Source organism: Pseudophryne corroboree, chromosome 1 (genome assembly GCF_028390025.1).
Source record: "Pseudophryne corroboree isolate aPseCor3 chromosome 1, aPseCor3.hap2, whole genome shotgun sequence".
Classification (NCBI taxonomy): Eukaryota; Metazoa; Chordata; class Amphibia; order Anura; family Myobatrachidae; genus Pseudophryne; species Pseudophryne corroboree.
In genome coordinates this window covers 4,336,000-4,361,019 of record NC_086444.1, presented here as the reverse complement: position 1 = coordinate 4,361,019, position 25,020 = coordinate 4,336,000, and the positions used below count along the sequence as shown (strand labels likewise).

Sequence of the window (25,020 nt, the reverse complement as noted above, 5' to 3'; positions counted from 1 at the left end):
CCTTTGTTTTCTGATGGCTCAATGTACACAAAGTTATTAAAAATATTGTATTAAATGACCTTCAGGCTGTGTATAAGGTGTATATGATGTGTTTAAGGTGTATATGATGTGTATAAGGTGTATATGATGTGTACGAGGTGTATATGATGTGTATGAGGTGTATATGATGTGTATAAGGTATATATGATGTGTATTAGGTGTATATGATGTGTATGAGGTGTATATGATGTGTATGAGGCGCATATGATGTGTATAAGGTGTATATGAGGTGTATAAGGTGTATATGATGTGTATAAGGTGTATATGATGTGTATGAGGTGTATTAGGTGTATATGATGTGTATAAGGTGTATATGATGTGTTTAAGGTGTATATGAGGTGTATATGATGTGTGAGGTGTATATGATGTGTATAAGGTGTATATGATGTGTATGAGGTGTATATGATGTGTATAAGGTGTATATGAGGTGTATAAGATGTATATGATGTATATAAGGTGTATAAGATGAATATGATGTGTATAAGGTGTATATGATGTGTATAAGATGAATATGATGTGTATAAGGTGTATATGATGTGTATGAGGTGTATATGATGTGTATGAGGTGTATAAGATGTATATGATGTGTATAAGGTGTATATGAGGTGTATAAGATGTATATGATGTGTATAAGGTGTATATGAGGTGTATATGATGTGTATAAGGTGTATATGGTGTGTATAAGGTGTATATGAGGTGTATAAGATGTGTATAAGGTGTATATGAGTTGTATATGGTGTGTATGAGGTGTATATGATGTGTATGAGGTGTATACGATGTGTATAAGGTGTATATGATGTGTATAAGGTGTATATGATGTGTTTGAGGTGTATAAGGTGTATATGATGTGTGTATGAGGTATATATGATGTGTATAAGGTGTATATGATGTATGTGTATAAGGTGTATATGATGTATGTGTATAAGGTGTTTATGATGTATGTGTATAAGGTGTATCTGATGTGTTTGAGGTGTATATGATGTGTATAAGGTGTATATGATGTGTATATGAGGTGTGTATGAGGTGTATATGATGTATGTGTATGAGGTGTATATGATGTGTATAAGGTGTATATGATGTGTGTATGAGGTGTATATGATGTATGTGTATATGATGTGTATAAGGTGTATATTGTTAGGCGCCGGGGTCCGCTTGTCTGCGCGGCCCGGCGCCTAGCAACTAGAGACGCCGGGCGCGTACAGCCGCCGGCTCCCTAGCAACGCTAGACGCCGGGCGCGCTGAGCCGCACGGACCCTAGCAACGGGGACGCCACTGGCGGACCGCGTTCCCCGTTGCTAGGCTTTAGGAAATTAAGATATTCACCTGCTCTCTGGCCGTGCAGCAAGGCAGCTGCACAGCATTTATTCTAATCAGCCTTTAAGCAGCTGATTGGAGGACTCCTTGTTAAATACACTCCCAGGGCTTCTCACAGACGCCGGTAATAGCTTCCTGCATGCTGCCTTTGTTTGCTGAGAGTCTGTTTCCAGTCCTGCTGTATCCGGTCATCCCAGTCCTCAGAAGTCCGGTATTCGGGAGTTGTCATCTCATCCCAAGAGGTCGTTTGGTTCCCTGGAGTCCTGACTGATCACCGTTTTATATCCAGTGGTGTTCGTGAGTTGCGGCTCTGCCGTGTGTTGCGGCTCAGCCGCTTTACCTTTTATATTTTGTGTTTGGAGCATTTGCGGAGGGTTCCGCTTCCACAAGTCCTCTCTGGTACTCGGCGGTGCCGGGTAGGAGAATTGGACAAGTGGATATTTTGGTTGTCCTTTTCACTTGCGGTTTCTCCGCACATATTATAGTTTTGAGTTAGCTTAGCCCCTGGCCTGGTTGTTTAGTTAGAGGGCCTCTTGTTATCACCCTGTCTCGGATTTCCCTTTGTCTCTCATTAAGACCGGGGGGCATCGGAGTTGGGCAGACATAATCCGCCCTTCAAACGCGGCTGCCAAGGGCTCAAGAAACCATAGTCTCGCAGGGGATTTCTGACAACACGGGTGAGACAACAGAGTTAGGGCGCCAGGGGCTATTTTCCTGTCCTGCTCCCTTCCCCAGCATTCCGTTCCAGTGCTCCGGTCCTTGCCATAAGATCTCCTCTGACCAGAGTGCTGGAATCATAACATTATTACCGGCCATACCAAAACTTAAAATTAAACGGGGTTTAATTTTTTCTCATTCAGTTTTGTGAGAGTTTGTCGGCCTCATGAATCCGACAGGTTTAGGGCCAAATCCTGGTCAGCTCTTAGTCAGCCAGATTCAAGAACTTACTCAGATGCTTCAGGATCTTTCTCTTCGGGTGAAGTCGCAGGAAGATCTTTTGCGAGCTTCCCCAAGGGTAGTCCCTGAACCAAAAATGCTTTTGCCTGACCGTTTTTCTGGTGATAGAAAAGAGTTTTTTAATTTTAAAGAATCCTGTAAACTTTATTTTCGTTTAAGACCGACTTCCTCGGGTACTGAATCTCAGCGGGTCGGGATTATTATTTCTTTGCTCCAGGGGGATCCTCAGACCTGGGCATTTGGTTTAAGAGCAGAGGATCCTGCATTGTTGTCAGTTGACGCTTTTTTTGAGTCTTTAGGGCTCTTGTATGATGACCCTGATAGAGAGGCGTCCGCTGAAAGTCAGTTGCGCGCCCTCAGACAGGGTAGAAATCCTGCGGAGGTTTATTGTACGGAGTTTCACCGTTGGTCGAACGACTGTGGCTGGAATGACCCAGCCCTGCGCAGTCAGTTTCGCCTCTGCTTATCAGAGTCTATAAAAGACAGTCTCCTTCAGTACCCCGCTCCTGAGACTCTCGATAAACTCATGGAGCTTTCTATTAAGATTGATCGTCGTCTCAGAGAGCGGAGGGCTGAAAGAGGAGCACCTGTAAGGTCAAGTCCGTGTGTATATTCCATTCCTGAAGACGTAGAGGAGCCCATGCAGATGGGTCTCTCCCGGCTGTCTCCTGAGGAAAGAGCCAGAAGGCAAAATTCTGGTCTTTGTCTGTACTGTGGGGGTAAGGGACATTTTGCTCGTAATTGTCCGAACAAGTCGGGAAACGCTTTGACCAGGTGAATTGTGAGGGGGTTCACCTAGGTCTGCAGCTTATCTCCTTGAATAACTCCCTTTTAGTCCCAGTTAAAGTTTCCTTTGGCAACCTCAGTTCTTCGGTGTCGGCTTTTGTTGACAGTGGAGCTGCAGGAAACTTTATGGATTTAACTTGGGCTAAGGCCTTAGGCATTCCTCAGTTACCTTTGGGTAGGTGTGTCACCATGCATGGCTTAGATGGGAGTCCGCTGTCCAATGGGATTATTTCTCTCCGTACACCCCCTGTATTACTTACAGTAGGAGCTCTACATTACGAAAAAAATCGAGTTCTATCTTACCCATTGCCCAGCAGTTCCAGTTGTTCTGGGTCACCCTTGGCTGGCCTTTCATAATCCCACCATTGATTGGCGGTCGGGGGAGATTTCACAATGGGGTACTTTTTGTGATAAGGAATGTATCACGTTTCCAGTCAGAGTAGCAGCTATCATTCCAGAACTCATTCCGGTGGAATATCAGGAGTTTGCTGATGTTTTCTCCAAAGGCAATGCGGACATTCTGCCTCCCCATCGGCCTTATGATTGTGCTATTGAGTTAATTCCTGGTGCCGCATTGCCAAAGGGAAGATTATATGCATTATCCGGGCCAGAAACTGCGGCTATGAATGATTATGTAAAGGAGAGCCTTGAGAAAGGATTTATTAGACCATCAAAATCTCCTTTAAGTGCAGGCTTCTTCTTTGTGGAGAAAAAGGATGGCTCGCTTAGACCTTGTATTGATTTTAGAGCCCTGAATAAGATCTCAGTTAAAAACACCTATCCTTTGCCGTTGATTTCTGTACTCTTTGATCAGTTACGTTCTGCTGTGATTTTTTCTAAAATTGACCTTAGAGGAGCATACAACCTCATCCGAATTAAATCTGGAGATGAGTGGAAAACGGCCTTCAGTACTCAGTCGGGTCACTACGAATACCTGGTGATGCCGTTCGGCCTGTCCAATGCTCCAGCAGTTTTTCAAGACCTCATTAACGATGTGCTCTGTGACTTCCTAGGGAAATTCGTGGTCGTTTACTTAGACGACATCCTGATTTTTTCTGAATCAATGGAACAACATGTTACCCAGGTGCGTCTGGTTCTTCAAAAGTTAAGTGAGAATCATCTATATGCCAAGCTGGAGAAGTGTGAGTTTCATGTCACGGAAGTATCTTTTTTAGGGTACATAATTTCCCCTCAGGGATTTTCCATGGAACCAAAGAAACTCCAGGCCATCCTTAGTTGGGCGCAACCCACCAATTTAAAAGCAATTCAGCGCTTTTTAGGGTTTGCAAATTATTATAGGAGGTTCATTCATTCTTTTTCTGACCTGGTTGCTCCCATTGTAGCTCTAACAAAGAAAGGAGCGGATCCTACCAACTGGTCGCGTGAAGCTGAGTTGTCCTTCCGGGCCTTGAAACAAGCCTTTGTCTCGGCTCCAGTCCTCAGACATCCTAATCCGGAATTGCCCTTTGTGGTGGAGGTTGATGCCTCGGAGGTTGGAGTGGGGGCTATCCTTTCTCAAAAGGATCCGGAGTCTCTGGAGTTACATCCTTGTGCCTTTATGTCCAGGAAATTCTCCTCCGCTGAATCCAACTATGACGTTGGTAATCGGGAGTTACTGGCGGTAAAGTGGGCTTTCGAGGAGTGGAGGCATTGGCTGGAGGGAGCAAAACATACTATTTCGGTATTGACTGACCATAAGAACCTGCAATACATTGAATCGGCTAAGCGGCTAAATGCCCGGCAGGCACGTTGGGCATTATTTTTTACGCGTTTCAAATTTATAATCACTTTCAGGCCTGGTTCCAAGAATATTAAGGCTGATGCCCTGTCACGTAGCTTTCTTCCGGTTCACAATAACCATCCTGTTACCCCCATACTTCCATCTTCGGTCATCTGGGCGGGCCTCACACAAGATTTATTTACCCAGTTAAAACAGCTTCAACACCAAGCTCCTAGAATTACTCCTGCTGGTCGTCTTTACGTCCCTGAGTTTTTGAGAGCTACTGTTTTAACAGAATTCCATGATAACAAAGTTTCAGGGCATCCAGGAGTCTCTAAGACATTGGAGTTAGTCTCTCGCTCAGTATGGTGGCCTGCTCTTTCTAAAGACGTCAAGGAATTTGTTTATTCATGTCAGGTTTGTGCACAGCATAAGGTTTCCCCGTTCCTTGCCTATCGGGCAACTTATGCCCTTAAATGTTCCTCTCAGGCCATGGTCTCATATTTCCATGGATTTTGTGGTAGACCTTCCCCTTTCAGCCGGATTCCGAGTCATATGGGTGGTAGTGGACCGTTTTAGTAAAATGGCTCATTTTATTGCTCTTCCCCGATTGCCTTCTGCCCAAGGGTTGGCAGTTTTGTTTCTCCGCCATGTATTCAGGCTTCATGGGTTGCCTACTGATATTGTTTCTGATCGGGGTCCACAATTCATTGCACAATTCTGGAAATGTTTTTGTGCCTCATTGAAGATAAAATTGTCGTTAACATCCGGTTACCACCCACAATCCAACGGGCAAACCGAACGAGTTAACCAATCATTGAAACAATATTTGCGCTTGTATTCAGCCAAACTCCAGAATGATTGGTCCGAGTTTCTTCCGTTGGCTGAATTTGCTTACAATAATTCTTGTCATTCCTCCACTAAAGAGTCTCCATTCTTTTCAGTTTTTGGTTTTCACCCCAGAGCTAATTCTTTTTTTCATCATTCCTCAGTCTCCTCGCTAACCTTAACCTCCCATCTCAGAGCCATTTGGAAAAAGGTGCACCTTGCTCTCAGAAAAGCGGCCTTTCGAGAGAAGAAATTTTCTGACAGGCTCCGACGTCCTTGCACTTTTAAGGTGGGAGATAGGGTGTGGTTGTCGACTCGCAACATCAGGCTTCGACAATCCTCGGCTAGACTGGGACCCAAATTTATTGGGCCATTTCTTATTATTAAGAGTCAACCCAGTTGCCTTTCGGTTACGTTTACCAAGATCTCTCAGGATTGGAAATACGTTTCATTGTTCCCTGTTGAAACAATACGTTTCTTCCAGTAGATTTCCTCGGAAGATCTCTCAGGGTAGATCTCCAGTGGATGTACAGGGACAACAGGAGTTCTTGGTAGAGAAGGTTCTCGATTCCAAATTGTCCCGGGGTCGGCTGTATTTTCTAGTTCACTGGAAAGGCTATGGTCCGGAGGAAAGGTCTTGGGTCCTGGATAAGGATCTTCATGCCCCGAGGCTCAAGAGGGCATTTTTTCGGGAATTTCCTCAGAAACCTGGCTTTAGGGGTTCCTTGACCCCTCCTCAAGGGGGGGGTACTGTTAGGCGCCGGGGTCCGCTTGTCTGCCCGGCGCCTAGCAACTAGAGACGCCGTGCGCGTACAGCCGCCGGCTCCCTAGCAACGCTAGACGCCGGGCGCGCTGAGCCGCACGGACCCTAGCAACGGGGACGCCACTGGCGGACCGCGTTCCCCGTTGCTAGGCTTTAGGAAATTAAGATATTCACCTGCTCTCTGGCCGTAGCTTCCTGCATGCTGCCTTTGTTTGCTGAGAGTCTGTTTCCAGTCCTGCTGTATCCGGTCATCCCAGTCCTCAGAAGTCCGGTATTCGGGAGTTGTCATCTAATCCCAGGAGGTCGTTTGGTTCCCAGGAGTCCTGACTGATCACCGTTTTATATCCAGTGGTTTTCGTGAGTTGCGGCTCTGCCGTGTGTTGCGGCTCAGCCGCTTTGCCTTTTTTATATTTTGTGTTTGGAGCATTTGCGGAGGGTTCCGCTTCCACAAGTCCTCTCTGGTACTCGGCGGTGCCGGGTAGGATAATTGGACAAGTGGATATTTTGGTTGTCCTTTTCACTGGCGGTTTCTCCGCACATATTATAGTTTTGAGTTAGCTTAGTCCCTGGCCTGGTTGTTTAGTTAGAGGGCCTCTTGTTATCACCCTGTCTCGGGTTTCCCTTTGTCTCTCATTAAGACCGGGGGGCATCGGAGTTGGGCAGACATAATCCGCCCTTCAAACGTGGCTGCCAAGGGCTCAAGAAACCATAGTCTCGCAGGGGATTTCTGACAACACGGGTGAGACAACAGAGTTAGGGCGCCAGGGGCTATTTTCCTGTCCTGCTCCCTTCCCCAGCATTCCGATCCAGTGCTCCGGTCCTTGCCATAAGATCTCCTCTGACCAGAGTGCTGGAATCATAACATATATGATGTGAATGAGGTGTATATGATGTGAATGAGGTGTATATGATGTGAATGAGGTGTATATGATGTGAATGAGGTGTATATGATGTGTATAAGGTGTATATGAGGTGTATATGAGGTGTATATGATGTGTATGAGGTGTATATGATGTGTATTGCGTGTATATGATGTGTATTGCGTGTATATGATGTGTATGAGGTGTATATGATGTGTATGAGGTGTATATGATGTGTATGAGGTGTATATGATGTGTATGAGGTGTATATGATGTGCGTATGATGTGTATAAGGTGTATATGAGGTGTATGAGTTGTATATGATGTGTATGAGGTATATATGATGTGTATAAGTTGTATATGATGTGTATAAGGTATATATGATGTGTATGAGGTGTATATGATGTGTATGAGGTGTATATGATGTGTATTGCGTGTATATGATGTGTATTGCGTGTATATGATGTGTATGAGGTGTATATGATGTGTATGAGGTGTATATGATGTGTATGAGGTGTATATGATGTGTATGAGGTGTATATGATGTGCGTATGATGTGTATAAGGTGTATATGAGGTGTATGAGTTGTATATGATGTGTATGAGGTATATATGATGTGTATAAGTTGTATATGATGTGTATAAGGTATATATGATGTGTATGAGGTGTATATGATGTGTATATGAGGTGTATAAGGTGTATATGATTTGTATGAGGTGTATATGATGTGTATAAGGTGTATATGATGTGTATAACGTGTATATGATGTGTATGAGGTGTGTATAAGGTGTATATTATGTGTATGAGGTGTATATGATGTGTATGAGGTATATATGAGGTGTATATGATGTGTATAACGTGTATATGATGTGTATAATAAGAATTTACTCACCGGTAATTCTATTTCTCGTAGTCCGTAGTGGATGCTGGGAACTCCGTAAGGACCATGGGAATAGCGGGCTCCGAAGGAGGCTGGGCACTCTAGAAAGATTTATGACTACCTGGTGTGCACTGGCTCCTCCCACTATGACCCTCCTCCAAGCCTCAGTTAGGACACTGTGCCCGGACGAGCAGACATAATAAGGAAGGATTTAGAATCCCGGGTAAGACTCTTACCAGCCACACCAATCACACCGTACAACTCGTGATACTAGATCCAGTTTGACAGTATGAAAACAACTGAGCCTCTCAACAGATGGCTCAACAATAACCCTTTAGTTAACAATAACTATTTACAAGTATTGCAGACAATCCGCCCTTGGGATGGGCGCCCAGCATCCACTACGGACTACGAGAAATAGAATTACCGGTGAGTAAATTCTTATTTTCTCTAACGTCCTAGTGGATGCTGGGAACTCCGTAAGGACCATGGGGATTATACCAAAGCTCCCAAAACGGGCGGGAGAGTGCGGATGACTCTGTAGCACCGAATGAGAGAACTCCAGGTCCTCCTCAGCCAGGGTATCAAATTTGTAGAATTTTGCAAACGTGTTTGCCGCCGACCAAGTAGCTGCTCGGCAAAGTTGTAAAGCCGAGACCCCTCGGGCAGCCGCCCAAGATGAGCCCACCTTCCTTGTGGAATGGGCATTTACAGATTTTGGCTGTGGTATGCCTGCCACAGAATGTGCAAGCTGAATTGTACTACAAATCCAGCGAGCAATAGACTGCTTAGAAGCAGGAGCACCCAGCTTGTTGGGTGCATACAGGATAAACAGCGAGTCAGAGTTTCTGACTCCAGCCGTCCTGGAAACATATATTTTCAGGGCCCTGACAACGTCTAGCAACTTGGAGTCCTCCAATTCACTAGTAGCCGCCGGCACCACAATAGGCTGGTTCAGGTGAAACGCTGACACCACCTTAGGAAGAAATTGGGGACGAGTCCTCAATTCTGCCCTATCCATATGGAAAATCAGATAAGGGCTTTTACATGATAAAGCCGCCAATTCTGACACTCGCCTGGCTGAAGCCAGGCCAATAACATGACCACTTTCCACGTGAGATATTTTAGATCCACGGTTTTTAGTGGCTCAAACCAATGTGATTTTAAGAAAACTCAACACCACGTTGAGATCCCAAGGTGCCACAGGGGGCACAAACGGGGGCTGAATATGCAGCACTCCTTTCACAATGCCTGAACTTCAGGTACTGAAGCTAATTCTTTTTGAAAGAAAATCGACAGAGCCGAGATCTGTACTTTAATGGAGCCTAGACTTAGGCCCATATTCACTCCTGCTTGCAGGAAATGTAGAAATCGACCTAGTGGAAATTCCTCTGTTGGGGCCTTTTTTGGCCTCGCACCATGCAACATATTTCCGCCACATGCGGTGATAATGCTTTGCCGTAACATCTTTCCTGGCTTTAATAAGCGCAGGAATGACTTCTTCCGGAATACCCTTTTCCTTCAGGATCCGGCGCTCAATCGCCATGCCGTCAAACGCAGCCGCGGTAAGTCTTGGAACAGACAGGGCCCCTGCTGAAGCAGGTCCTGTCTGAGCGGCAGAGGCCATGGGTCCTCTGATATCATTTCCTGAAGTTCCGGGTACCAAGCCCTTCTTGGCCAATCCGGAACCACGAGTATCGTTCTTACTCCTCGCCATCTTATTATTCTCAGTACCTTTGGTATGAGAGGCAGAGTAGGGAACACATAAACCGACTGGTACACCCACGGTGTCACTAGAGCGTCCACAGCTATCGCCTGAGGGTCCCTTGACCTGGCGCAATATCTCTTTAGCTTTTTGTTGAGGCGGGACGCCATCATGTCCACCTGTGGCCTTTCCCAACGGTTTACCAACAGCAGGAAGACTTCTGGATGAAGTCCCCAATCTCCCGGGTGTAGGTCGTGTCTGCTGAGGAAGTCTGCTTCCCAGTTGTCCACTCCCGGAATGAACACTGCTGACAGTGCTAGTACGTGATTTTCCGCCCATCGGAGAATCCTTGTGGCTGCTGCCATTGCCATCCTGCTTCTTGTGCCGCCCTGTCGGGTCACATGGGCGACTGCCGTGATGTTGTCTGACTGTATCAGTACCGGCTGGTTTTGAAGCAGGGGTTTTGCCTGACTTAGGGCATTGTAAATGGCCCTCAGTTCCAGAATTTATATGTAGGGAAGTCTCCTGACTTGACCATAAGCCCTGGAAGTTTCTTCCCTGTGTGACTGCTCCCCAGCCTTGAAGGCTGGCATCCGTGGTCACCAGGACCCAGTCCTGTATGCCGAAACTGCGGCCCTCTAGAAGATGAGCACCCTGCATCCACCACAGTAGAGACACCCTGGTCCTTGGAGACAGGGTTATCATTTGATGCATTTGAAGATGCGATCCCGACCACTTATCTAAGAGGTCTCACGGGAAGGTCCTCGCATGGAACCTGCCGAATGGAATTGCTTCGTATGAAGCCACCATTTTTCCCAGGACTCGTGTGCAACGATGCACCGATACCCTTTTTGGTTTTAGGAGGTCTCTGACTAGAGATGACAGCTCCTTGGATTTCTCCTGCGGGAGAAACACTTTTTTCTGTTCTGTGTCCAAAATCATCCCCAGGAACAGTAAGCGAGTGGAAGGAACCAGCTGTGACTTTGGAATATTCAGAATCCAGCCATGCTGTTGTAGCACCTCCTGAGATAGTGCTACTCCGACCAGTAACTGCTCCCTGGACCTTGCCTTTATAAGGAGATCATCCAAGTATGGGATAAATAAAAACTCCCTTTTTTTTTTTTTGAAGGAGTATCATCATTTCTGCCATTACCTTGGTAAACACCCTCGGTGCCGTGGACAGTCCGAACGGTAGTGTCTGGAATTGGTAATGGCAATCCTGTACCACAATCTGAGGTACTCCTGGTGAGGAAGGTAAATAGGGACATGCAGGTAAGCATCCTTGATGTCCAGGGATACCATGTAATCCCCCTCGTCCAGGCTTGCAATAACCGCCCTGAGCGATTCCATCTTGAACTTTGTTATGTAAGTGTTCAAGGATTTCCATTTTAAAATGGGTCTCACCGAACCGGCTGGTTTCGGTACCACAAACAGTGTGGAATAGTAACCCCGTCCTTGTTGAAGTAGGGGCACCTTGACTATCACCTGCTGGGAATACAGCTTGTGAATTGCCTCTAGCACAGCCTCCCTGCCTGAGGGAGTTGTCGGCAAGGCAGATTTGAGTAAACGGCGGGGGGGAGACGCCTCGACTTCCAGCTTGTACCCCTGAGATACTACTTGAAGGATCCCGGGATCCACCTGTGAGCGAGCCCACTGATCGCTGAAATTTTTGAGGCGGCCCCCCCACCGTACCTGGCTACGTCTGTGGAGCCCCCGCGTCATGCGGTGGACTCAGAGGAAGCAGGGGAAGAATTTTGATTCTGGGGACTGGCTGCTGGTGCAGCTTTTTCCCTCTTCCCTCGTTTGACCCGCCTGCTTTTTTGAAGCCGAAAGGACTGTACCTGATAATACAGTGCGTTTCTTAGGCTGTGAGGAAACCTGAAGTAAAATATTTTCATCCCAGCTGTTGCTGTGGATACGAGGTCCCAGAGACTATCCCCAACCAATTCCTCACCCTTATAAGGCTCTTTGTGCCCTTTAAAGTCAGCATCACCTGTCCAGTGTCGGGTCACCAATACCCTCCTGACAGAATGGACATTGCAATAATTCAGGATGCCAGCCGGCAAAATATTCCTCTGTGCATCCCTCATATATAAGACGACGTCTTATGTTCGCAAAATAGTATCCCTGTTTGAAAGGGGTACAGACCACGCTGCAGCAGTCTGCAGGTCTCAGTCTAGTACCTGAGTGTGTAATTACAGACTACAGGATAGCCTCCTGCTATTTATCAGCAGGTACCTTCAAAGTGGCCGTATCCTAAGACGGCAGTGCCACCTTGACAAACGTGTGAGCGCCTTATCCACCCTAGGGGATATCTCCCAGCGTAACTTAGCCTCTGGCGGGAAAGGGTACGCCATCAGTAACTTGTTAGAAATTCAGTTTCTTATCGGGGAAACCCACGCTTTTTCACACTTCATTCACTCATTTGATGGGGGAACAAAACACTGCCTGCTTTTTCTCCCCACACATAAAACCCTTTGTTTTTAGTGGTACTTGGGTTAATGTCAGAAATGTGTAACACATTTTATATTGCCGGGATCATGTAACGGATGTTCCTAGTGGATTGTGTATATGTCTCAACCTCGTCGACACTGGAGTCAGACTCCGTGTCGACATCTGTGTCTGCCATCTGAGGGAGCGTTGATGGCCTTTGAGACGTCTGGGCAGGCGCGGGCTGAGAAGCCGGCTGTCCCATAACTGTTACGTCATCCAGCCTTTTATGTAAGGAGTTGACACTGTCGGTTAATACCTTCCACCTATCCATCCACTCTGGTGTCGGCCCACAGGGGCGACATCTCATTTATCGGCATCTGCTCCGCCTCCACATAAGTCTCCTCATCAAACATGTCGACACAGCCGTACCGACACACCGCACACACACAAGGAATGCTCCAATGAGGACAGGACCCACAAAAGCCCTTTGGGGGGACAGAGTGAGAGTATGCCAGCACACACCAGAGCGCTATATAATGCAGGGACTAACTGAGTTATGTCCCCTATAGCTGCTTTTATATAATTTATACTGCGCCTAAATTTAGTGCCCCCCCTCTCTGTTTTAACCCTGTTCTGTAGTGTAGACTGCAGGGGAGAGCCAGGGAGCTTCCCTCCAACGGAGCTGTGAGGGAAAAATGGCGCCAGTGTGCTGAGGAGATAGGCTCCGCCCCTTTTTCGCTGACTTTTCTCACGCATTTTTATGGAATCTGGCAGGGGTTAATATACATCCATATAGCCCTGGGGGTTATATGTGATGTATTTTTGCCAGCCAAGGTGTTTATATTGCTGCTCAGGGCGCCCCCCCCCCAGCGCCCTGCACCCATCAGTGACCGGAGTGTGTGGTGTGCATGAGGAGCAATGGCGCACAGCTGCAGTGCTGTGCGCTACCTTGGTGAAGACTGATGTCTTCTGCCGCCGTTTTTCCGGACCTCTTCTTGCTTCTGGCTCTGTAAGGGGGACGGCGGCGCGGCTCCGGGACCGAACACCAAGGACTGGGCCTGCGGTCGATCCCTCTGGAGCTAATGGTGTCCAGTAGCCTAAGAAGCCCAATCCGGCTGCAAGCAGGCGAGTTCGCTTCTTCTCCCCTTAGTCCCTCGCTGCAGTGAGCCTGTTGCCAGCAGGTCTCACTGAAAATAAAAAACCTAAATCTATACTTTCTTTCTAAGGGCTCAGGAGAGCCCCTAGTGTGCATCCAACCTCGGCCGGGCACAAGATCTAACTGAGGCTTGGAGGAGGGTCATAGTGGGAGGAGCCAGTGCACACCAGGTAGTCATAAATCTTTCTAGAGTGCCCAGCCTCCTTCGGAGCCCGCTATTCCCCATGGTCCTTACAGAGTTCCCAGCATCCACTAGGACGTTAGAGAAAACGTGTATATGATGTGTATAAGGTGTATATGATGTGTATATGAAATACTTCTGGTCCCAAGCATTTTGGATAAGGGAGACTCAGCCTGTATAGCAAATTCCGCTGTGCATTACAATTAGAATAGGACACACCATATTACACAGGACACGTATGGAAAGTAGGATGTGGAGCCTGGAAAATTCCCGCTTGAGGTTAGCCGCTATGTTTTTGTCTATGGCTGGAAAGATTCATTTGTGATTGGAGGTCCAGATACTGTATTTTTTTCAGCGAGATCTATGGTGACAGAAGTACAGACCAGAAGAGCTTACACTCTATGGACAATAGTATTTAGTCACACCTGTTAATTACTGTATTCAGGTGTTTCAATCAGACCTATTGCCACAGGTGTATAAAATCAGGCAGTTAGCCATGCCGTGTCCATGTGCAAACATTTCTGCTACACAACGTGTCGTCTGAAGAGCTCAGTGATGGCGCGGTGCTGTGATACGGCGCCGCCTCTGGTCGTGAACTTTCATCCCGACTGGATATCTCCCGGTCACCTGTGATATTATTAAAAAGTAGAAGTGTTTAGAAACATCAGCAACTCGGCCACGGAGCGGAAGATCACGTAAATCACAGAGCGGGTCAGCGATTGCTGAGGCGCATGGTGCGTAAAAGTCGCCAACGCTCCACTGATTCCATAGCTGACGAGTTCCGAACTTCCACTGGCATTAATGTAAGCACAAACACTGTGCGGCGGGAGCTTAATGGAATGTCATGCCAGCCTCACATCACCAAGTCCAATGCCAAGCATCAGATGGAATGTCATGCCAGCCTCACATCACCAAGTCCAATGCCAAGCATCAGATGGAATGTCATGCCAGCCTCACATCACCAAGACCATGCCAAGCATCAGATGGAATGTCATGCCAGCCTCACATCACCAATGCCAAGCATCAGATGGAATGTCATGCCAGCCTCACATCACCAAGTCCAATGCCAAGCATCAGATGGAATGTCATGCCAGCCTCACATCACCAAGTCCAATGCCAAGCATCAGATGGAATGTCATGCCAGCCTCACATCACCAAGACCATGCCAAGCATCAGATGGAATGTCATGCCAGCCTCACATCACCAAGACCATGCCAAGCATCAGATGGAATGTCATGCCAGCCTCACATCACCAATGCCAAGCATCAGATGGAATGTCATGCCAGCCTCACATCCCCAAGTCCAATGCCAAGCATCAGATGGAATGTCATGCCAGCCTCACATCACCAAGTCCAATGCCAAGCATCAGATGGAATGTCATGCCAGCCTCACATCACCAAGACCATGCCAAGCATCAGATGGAATGTCATGCCAGCCTCACATCACCAAGACCATGCCAAGCATCAGATGGAATGTCATGCCAGCCTCACATCACCAATGCCAAGCATCAGATGGAATGTCATGCCAGCCTCACATCACCAAGACCATGCCAAGCATCAGATGGAATGTCATGCCAGCCTCACATCACCAAGTCCAATGCCAAGCATCAGATGGAATGTCATGCCAGCCTCACATCACCAAGTCCAATGCCAAGCATCAGATGGAATGTCATGCCAGCCTCACATCACCAAGACCATGCCAAGCATCAGATGGAATGTCATGCCAGCCTCACATCACCAAGACCATGCCAAGCATCAGATGGAATGTCATGCCAGCCTCACATCACCAATGCCAAGCATCAGATGGAATGTCATGCCAGCCTCACATCCCCAAGTCCAATGCCAAGCATCAGATGGAATGTCATGCCAGCCTCACATCACCAAGTCCAATGCCAAGCATCAGATGGAATGTCATGCCAGCCTCACATCACCAAGACCATGCCAAGCAGATGGAATGTCATGCCAGCCTCACATCACCAAGACCATGCCAAGCATCAGATGGAATGTCATGCCAGCCTCACATCACCAATGCCAAGCATCAGATGGAATGTCATGCCAGCCTCACATCACCAATGCCAAGCATCAGATGGAATGTCATGCCAGCCTCACATCACCAAGACCATGCCAAGCATCAGATGGAATGTCATGCCAGCCTCACATCACCAATGCCAAGCATCAGATGGAATGTCATGCCAGCCTCACATCACCAATGCCAAGCATCAGATGGAATGTCATGCCAGCCTCACATCACCAAGACCATGCCAAGCATCAGATGGAATGTCATGCCAGCCTCACATCACCAATGCCAAGCATCAGATGGAATGTCATGCCAGCCTCACATCACCAAGACCATGCCAAGCATCAGATGGAATGTCATGCCAGCCTCACATCACCAATGCCAAGCATCAGATGGAATGTCATGCCAGCCTCACATCACCAAGACCATGCCAAGCATCAGATGGAATGTCATGCCAGCCTCACATCACCAATGCCAAGCATCAGATGGAATGTCATGCCAGCCTCACATCACCAAGACCATGCCAAGCATCAGATGGAATGTCATGCCAGCCTCACATCACCAAGACCATGCCAAGCATCAGATGGAATGTCATGCCAGCCTCACATCACCAATGCCAAGCATCAGATGGAATGTCATGCCAGCCTCACATCACCAATGCCAAGCGTCAGATGGAATGTCATGCCAGCCTCACATCACCAATGCCAAGCATCAGATGGAATGTCATGCCAGCCTCACATCACCAAGTCCAATGCCAAGCATCAGATGGAATGTCATGCCAGCCTCACATCACCAAGTCCAATGCCAAGCATCAGATGGAATGTCATGCCAGCCTCACATCACCAATGCCAAGCATCAGATGGAATGTCATGCCAGCCTCACATCACCAATGCCAAGCATCAGATGGAATGTCATGCCAGCCTCACATCACCAATGCCAAGCATTAGATGGAATGTCATGCCAGCCTCACATCACCAAGACCATGCCAAGCATCAGATGGAATGTCATGCCAGCCTCACATCACCAATGCCAAGCATCAGATGGAATGTCATGCCAGCCTCACATCACCAATGCCAAGCATCAGATGGAATGTCATGCCAGCCTCACATCACCAATGCCAAGCATCAGATGGAATGTGGAGCAGTGGACACGTGTTCTACGGGGATCAGTATGATTTACTGGCGGCCAGTAGACTTGCAGCAGAGCGAGCAAAGAGACTCCTGGCAGGCTCGCTGTGCTTGCCACAGGTTCTGTTCTCACTCAATAGGTGTCATGGACAACCACGAGTGGGAGTAGACCCTGTGCACTGTGATCCCGACAGCCGGCAAATTAACTGTATCCCGTTCTGTGGAGTGATGAATCACGCTTCTCTGTTTGGCAGTCAGATGGGCGAGTCTGGGTTTGGCAGGTGTCGGGAGAATGTTACCGGCCTGTCTGCATTATGCCAAATATGAAGTTTGGTGGAGGAAGGATAATGGTATGGAGCTGTTTTTCAGGGTTTGGCCCAGGCCCCTTATCTCCAGTGAAGGACAATCTTACTGCTTCAGCATACCAATGCTATGCTTCCAACTATGTGGCAACAGTTTGGGGAAGGCCCTTTTCTATCTTAATATAACTGCCCTAGTGCACAAAGCAAGGACTATACATAAATGGTTTGAGTTCAATGTGGAAGACCTTGACTGGCCACACAGAGCCCCGACCTCAACCCCATTGAGCACTTTTGGGATGAACTGGAACAGAGACTGTGAGCCAGGTCTACTCGTCCAACATCAGTGCCTGACCTCATAAATGCTCTACAGGATGAATGGGCTCAAATTCCCACAGGAACACTCCAAAACTTGAAGAGTGAAAACTGTTGTAGCTGCAAAAGAGGGGTCCAACTCCATACTAAAGTATATATATTTGATTACAATGTCATTCCAGTGCTTGTTGGCGTTATGGTCAGGCATCAGAATACTTTTGTCCATATAGTGTTTCTGATCACTCCATAGGGCAGCTAATATCCAGTCGTAGAACAGTTTAGCTTATCTTCCTTTTGAAGGAAACATGTTGTTCTCCAGTCTGGGAAATTCTGCCAAAGATTGGGTGTGGAGTGCACCGTGGGGAGAAGGCACATCCAATAAACATATTTGTCGCCAAGCCCTCCCCTCTACGTCCCATCAACACCTATCTCTCTTTCCACTGAATCCCACAATTCCCTGTGTCCTGTTGGCACCAGACTGACCACAGTACTCTTGGTACACTAATATTCTTCTGATGGCAGTAACACCGTTTGAGATAAATCTGCTCAGTCAAGACCCAATCTATTCAGGAATGGCTCAGTTGACTTTAATGGCTTTGCTGTTAATGCCATTGTCCTACAAGTTAAGTGGCTTTCTCACTGTGTCATCCAAACCTTTAAATCAATTTAAGGAACTCCGGGGAAACTGTGTCTGACATTTTCCAGTGTGTGTGGCGCTGTGTATCTCACATTACCATGTCTAGGGACTCTGTATCTTGTGCTGCAGAGTGTGTATCTTCTCCTGAAGAGTCTATTCCATGTACTCAGGATTGCCATGTACCCTCTCAACCTTCTCAAATTGAACCCCCTTGGGTGGATTCTATGAGGGAAATGATATCCCAGATGTCTTCTAGGGTGCCACACACTGAGAATGTAACACCGGTTTTACAACAATCTGTGGAGGTTTTAAAGCATTCTGCTCCCGCTACCTCATCTACAGCCCTTACCACATACCCTAAAAAGCGTGCTCTTGCACAGATAATGCAAGCCGACACGGATACCGACTCTGATACAGGAGATGGCGATGGGGATATGCAGGGGGGGATGCATCCCTTGCAAAGGGGGTGCAACTCATGATTGAAGCCATTAGGGACATTTTACACATTACTGAAAAAGTACCCGAGCAGGTAGAGGAGGCTTACTTTACTGACAATAAGCAATCCTCCCTTTCCCCGCTTCTAAGGAGTTATACGCCTTACATAAAAACAGAGAATTTGACGGCAGATAAGAACCACTTGGCCCATCTAGTCTGCCCCTTTATTTTTTATCCTTTAGGCAATCTCAACCCTTTTTGAACCTTAATTCTTTGTAAGGATATTCATATGCCTATCCCAGCATGTTTAAATTGCTCTACAGTCTTAGCCTCTACCACCTCTGATGGGAGGCTATTCCACTTATCCACTACCTTTTCTGTGAAGTAATGTTTCCTTAAATTTCCCCTGAATCTCCCCCCCTCCAGTTTCAGTGTATGTCCTTGAGTTCTAATACTTCTCTTCCTTTGAAGAAATTTTCCCTCCTGAACTTTAAGACCCTTGATATATTTGAAAGTTTCTATCATGTCCCAATGTAGCGCATAGTCACTCTTGTGGTTGCCCCCACTTAACCTCGCGGTCTACCGCAGACCGCAAAGTTCCCACCATTGGATACAATGGAGCGCATATGCGCTACATTGTATCTCCAGTGCGCCGCCTGACTGACAGTTCAGGCGCGCACAGCCAATCAGGAGAGTGCCACGACGTGGCGCTCCCTGATTGGCTGAAGGGACCCTCTTTGACAGCAGTCACGGGGGGTCCCGCCAGTCAGGGAAAGGGGTCCCATGTGTAAACATGGGGCCCCTTTCAGTGCGTGGATCGTGTTTTTTGTTTTTTTATTTTGCCAAGTACGTGGATTACAAACAGAAGAGGACCGATCTACACTGGATTGTTGTGAGTATCATTTTATTTACAGGTACCCCTGGATTCTACTGGAGAAGTGGACCGACTGCTTCGTGTCAACACAGGTAAGTATGTAAGTGTGCATGTATGTAATAAAGTTGTATTGTCACGGTGTGTGCGTTGTGTTTTTTTGGGGGTATTTTCTTGTAGTAGAACTACAGGTACCAGCGGGCCCGTTTCCCCCCCGCATGCTGGTACTTGTGGTTCTCCAAGTACCAGCTTGCGGGGGAGGCTTGCTGGGACTTGTGGTTCTGCTACAAAAAACAATATTCTTTTTTTTGTCACAAAAGGCTATCAGCCCCCCATCCGCTGCCCTTGGATGGGGGGAACAGCCTCGGGCTTCACCCCTGGCCCTTGGGTGGCTGGAGGGGGGGACCCCTTGATTTAAGGGGTCTCCACTCCTCCAGGGTACCCCGGCCAGGGGTGACTAGTTGGGGATTTAATGCCACGGCCGCAGGGACCTATATAACAGTGTCCCCCGGCTGTGGCATTATCTCTCTGACTAGTGGAGCCCAGTGCTGGTGTTAAAAATACAGGGGGGGGGGGGGCCCTACGTCTTTTGTCCCCCGTATTTTTTGCACCAGGACCAGGCGCAGAGCCCGGTGCTGGTTGTTAAAATATGGGGGAACCCCTGTCAATTTCCCCCCCGTATTTTTACAACAAGGGCCAGTTCAAAGAGCCAGAGGCTGGTTATGCTTAGGAGGGGGGACCCCACGCAATTTTTTTCGTGATTTTTAACCCATTCCCACCCCTTCCAACTGAAAAACATGCTCTGATCTCTCCATATTATTGTAGTCAGTAAAAAAAAAAAAATCTATTAAATAATACTTGTGGCTCATAAATAGACAAACCAAGTAGATAATTCCTTCAAATATAAATAGATATGCTATTAGCAATCAAAAAATACATGTTTTTAAAAAAAAATTATTAGATCACGACAGAAAAATGAGACAGAATGAAATTGACGAAATGACTGTCGAAAAGCACTGTTGTCGAATCGACATTCTTCAATTGAATATAATTTTATCGAAAAGCCTCATTTTAACATTGCAGACATGTCGAATTGAAAAATGTCAAATTGAAAAAAGTCGAAAATGAAACGGCAGGTTTTTTGTCGAAAAGTACTGTATTGAATTGTCGAATCAAATTCTACAGGTTTTTTTGTGTCGAAAATGACCCGTATTTCGGCAATTCGACCGCAATTGAATATACCCCATGGTCTCCAGAACTAGACACAGTATTCCAGATGGGGCCGTACCAATGACCTATAGCTTCTTTTTTCCTGCTACTGATTCCTCTCCCTATACAACCAAGCATCTGACTTGCCTTTCTCATTGCTTTGTTGCATTGCTTTCCTGCCTTCAAGTCACTTGAAATAGTGACTCCTAAATCCCTTTCCTCCTCAGTAGTTTCCATTATAGCACCCTTGATACTATATTTATATTTAGCCTTTGGGTTTTTGAGACCCAAGTGCGTGATTTTGCATTTTTTAGCATTAATCTGTAGTTGCCACGTTCTTGACCATTTCTCAAGCCTACCTAGATCATCAATCATTTGTTTTACTCCTCCCGGTGTGTCTACCCTGTTGCATATCTTTGTATCATCTGCAAAAAGGCATACCTTCCCTTCAATACCATTCGCATTCGCAATGTCACCAACAAAGATATTAAAGAGAACTGGACCAAGTACAGATCCCTGGGGTACTCCACTGGTAACATTTCCCTCCAAAGATTGCCTTATTTGAGAAATCCTGGGAAAACCCAGAGAAAAAATTCCAGATCCCAAAAAGGGTTCTCATTGCTTTTCCTTTCCCGGAAGAGGATAGAAGTGGGAAAACCCGCCTATAGTAGATGCTTCTGTATCTAGGTTGTCTAAAAAGGTGGTTTGACCTGTCCCTGGTTCAACCGCTTTAAAAGAGCCGGCTGAACGCAAGATTGAGACTACGCTCAAATCACTATACACGGCTACAGGCGTGGCATTACGGGCCACTGTTGCGTGTGCGTGGATTTCTAAATCCATAGTAAAGTGCTCAGGCACATTACTAGAGGAATTAGATGCTATGGATAGGAGTGACATTGATTGATTTTTACATCACATACAGGATTCTGCAGGTTTCATGATGGAGACCATGAAGGACCTTGGCCACCTTAATGCACGGGCTTCTTTAATGGCTGTCTCGGCACGCAGAAGACTCTGGCTGCGCCAATGGTCTGCGGATGCGGAATCCAAGAAAAGTGTGGAGAACCTCCCCTTTACAGGTCAGGCTCTGTTTGGGGTCATGTTAGATGCGTGGATCTTCACGGCAACTACGGGTAAGTCAACCTTTCTTCCCTCAGCAGCGCCACCGGCTAGGAAATGTTATCCTACGTCTACAATGCAGTCCTTTCAGACCGCAAAAGTTAAAAAGTCCATCCCCCATTCCACCTTCTTTAGAGGAGGTCGAGGGAAATCTAGAAAACCTGCACCAACAGGTTCCCAGGGGCAGAAACCAGGTTCTGCTTCCTCCAAATCTTCAGCATGACGGTGGACCTCCCAGCCTGGGGATCGGACAGGTGGGAGCAAGACTCAGATTTCAGTCACGTCTGGGCATCTTCATGCCTGGACCCCTGGGTACAAGATATCGTTACCCAGGGGTACAGACTGGAGTTTCAAGAGCTCCCACCTCGCAGATTCTTCAAATCAGGCTTACCAGCTTCGCTGACAGAAAGTGCTATCCTGCAGGAGGCCATTCGAAAATTGGTACAAACAAATGTCATTGTTCCAGTTCCACCTCACCTACAAAACAAGCGTTTTTACTCAAACCTGTTTGTAGTACCGAAACCGGACGGTTCGGTATGGCCGATATTAAACCTAAAATCATTGAACCCCTACTTGAGGGAACTCAAATTCAAGATGGAGTCTCTGAGAGCAGTGATCTCAGGTCTGGAGGAGGGGGAATTCCTGGATATCAAGGATGCGTACCTTCATATTCCGATCTGGCCGCCTCACCAGGCTTATCTGAGGTTTGCGCTACTAGACTGTCACTATCAGTTCCAGGCATTGCCTTTTGGCCTCTCCACAGCACCGAGGGTGTTCACCAAGGTCATGGCAGAGATTATGCTACTCCGCAAGCAGGGAGTGAACATTATTCCATATCTGGACGATCTGCTGATAAAGGTGTCTTCAAGGGAAAAGCTGTTACAGAGCATTACTCTCTCAACTCGAGGTTCACGGGTGGATCCTGAACCTTCCAAAGTCACATTTGGACCCGACAAGGAGACTGTTTTTCCTGGGGGTGATCCTCAATATGGAAGTACAGAGGGTGTTTCTACCGTTGGAGAAAGCGTTGGTGATCCAATCGATGGTCCGGATGTCCTGAAGCCTGCCTGGGTATCAGTTCATCAGTGCATTCGCCTTCTGGGGAAGATGGTTTCCTCCTATGAGGCTCTACAGTTTGGAAGATTTCATGCACGGTCCTTCCAACTGGATCTCCTGGACAAATGGTCGGGATCTCATCTTCACATGCACCAGCGGATACGCTTGTCGCCGAAAGCCAGAATTTCACTCCTCTGGTGGCTGCAAACATTTCACCTTCTTGAGGGCAGACGGATTTAGAATTGGATCCTTCTAACCACGGATGCAAGTCTTAGAGGTTGGGGAGCAGACACCCAAGGGGAAAACTTCTAAGGAAAGTGGTCGTCTGGAATCTATCCTTCCGATAAACAATCTAGAACTAAGAGCCGTGTACAACGGCCTTCTACAAGCGGCACATCTCCAACAAGATCATGCCATTCAGGTCCAGTCGGACAATGTAACGACGGTGTCCTACATAAACCGTCAGGGCGGAACAAAGAGCAGAGCCGCAATGTACGCGGTTACCAGAATCCTCCTCTGGTCAGAAAAGCACGCAATAGCGCTTTCAGCAAACATCATTCCGGGAGTGGACAACTGGGAAGCGGACTTCCTCAGCAGACACTATATCCATCCAGGAGAATGGGGCCTCCATCCGGAGGTGTTCGAGGAGGTCACAAGTCGTTGGAGTGTACCTCAAATAGGCATGATGGCTTCCCGCCTCAACAAGAAGCTTCGGAGGTACTGTTTCAGGTTGAGAGACCCACAGGGCAGTGGCGGTGGATGCCCTGGTAACTCCGTGGGTGTTCAAGTCAGTGTATGTGTTTCCTCCACTGGAAATCTAGTCATCATCTCACCATACCTTCTCTAGGCATCTAGTCATCATTTCACCATACCTTCTCTAGTCATCTAGTCATCATCTCACCATACCTTCTCTAGTCATCATCTCACCATACCTTCTCTAGTCATCATCTCACCATATCTTCTCTAGTCATCTAGTCACCATACCTTATCTAGTCATCATCTCACCATACCTTCTCTAGTCATCTAGTCACCATCTCATCATACTTTCTCTAGTCATCATCTCACCATACCTTCTCTAGTCATCTAGTCACCATCTCATCATACTTTCTCTAGTCATCATCTCACCATACCTTCAGTAGTCATCTAGTCATCATCTTACCATACCTTCTCTAGTCATCACTTGGGTAGTTTATCCTCTGTGGAGCATATGTGGCTTCATCTGTGTCTTTGTGGCTCATGTTTGTATTGGCTGCCATGGAGTACCGAGTGAGAAAATGCAGAGTTGTCTACTAATTATTCCATGGCAGCCCAGGTTTCCCATCCATGTTTTTCAGAGAACGCTTGGGAAGTTAATGACACAGGGGAAGAAGAGCTGCATTATATACCATCCATGTTTCTTTATAGACTTGTCTCGCCTAAATCTGAAGGGTTCTTGTAAAGGTTGTAGCAATGCAGTGTTCAGGTACAGACAGTCAGAAATACACATGGAAACATTACAGAACTATGTATAGGAGAAAGAGAATAAACTAATGCATAGGTAAAAATGTAATACAGTATGAGATCTCACAAAACACAAAGGCTCTTTCTGTGTCTGTCGCTGATCTCTGGAAGTCTCTCTCTGTGCCGGTCTCATCACTGAGCGCTTGTGTCCCCTTGTCTACCTTTCTCTCATCATTGTAAGTGCCCCATATCTGGCTCTCTTATCAGTGTGTTCGTCATCACTCGTCTCTGACATCTCTCAGTAGCTCTGTCTCGCTCGTGCCCAAAGGCTCATTTTGTTGTTGCTTGCAATCCTGCTTAAATGTTTATCTTCTTACGTGTAATTTATGTCTATTTTCAAAGCTATCGTTTAAAAAAGAAAAGCTGCTCCTGATGTCGTCTGATCAGCAAGATATCAACCACTGGCATGAGTGTTTGGTGGCAGCGGTGAGGTCAGTGTCCTGTGTGACTTCTCTCCCTGACTGTCCGTCATTTCTAACCACTGGCATGAGTGTTTGGTGGCAGCGGTGAGGTCAGTGTCCTGTGTGACTTCTCTCCCTGACTGTCCGTCATTTCTAACCACTGGCATGAGTGTTTGGTGGCAGCGGTGAGGTCAGTGTCCTGTGTGACTTCTCTCCCTGACTGTCCGTCATTTCTAACCACTGGCATGAGTGTTTGGTGGCAGCGGTGAGGTCAGTGTCCTGTGTGACATCTCTCCCTGACTGTCCGTCATTTCTAACCACTGGCATGAGTGTTTGGTGGCAGCGGTGAGGTCAGTGTCCTGTGTGACTTCTCTCCCTGACTGTCCGTCATTTCTAACCACTGGCATGAGTGT

General features: G+C 47.0%; 1 protein-coding gene across 2 annotated transcripts in view; it reads left to right on the top strand.

Annotated features, from left to right (window-relative positions):
- The window catches only part of ARHGEF39 (Rho guanine nucleotide exchange factor 39), a 478,541-nt gene that overhangs the window by 359,862 nt on the left and 93,659 nt on the right, over positions 1–25,020 (top strand). The window contains exon 8 of one of the 2 annotated variants that reach the window (XM_063957482.1): positions 24,549–24,632. The exons of the other annotated variant lie outside the window; for it this stretch is intronic. Within the exon in view, the coding sequence (XP_063813552.1) occupies positions 24,549–24,559 (11 nt within the window). The 3' untranslated portion in view covers positions 24,560–24,632. Of the gene's footprint in view, positions 1–24,548; positions 24,633–25,020 lie in introns of those variants that run through there. 2 annotated transcript variants of the gene reach the window in all.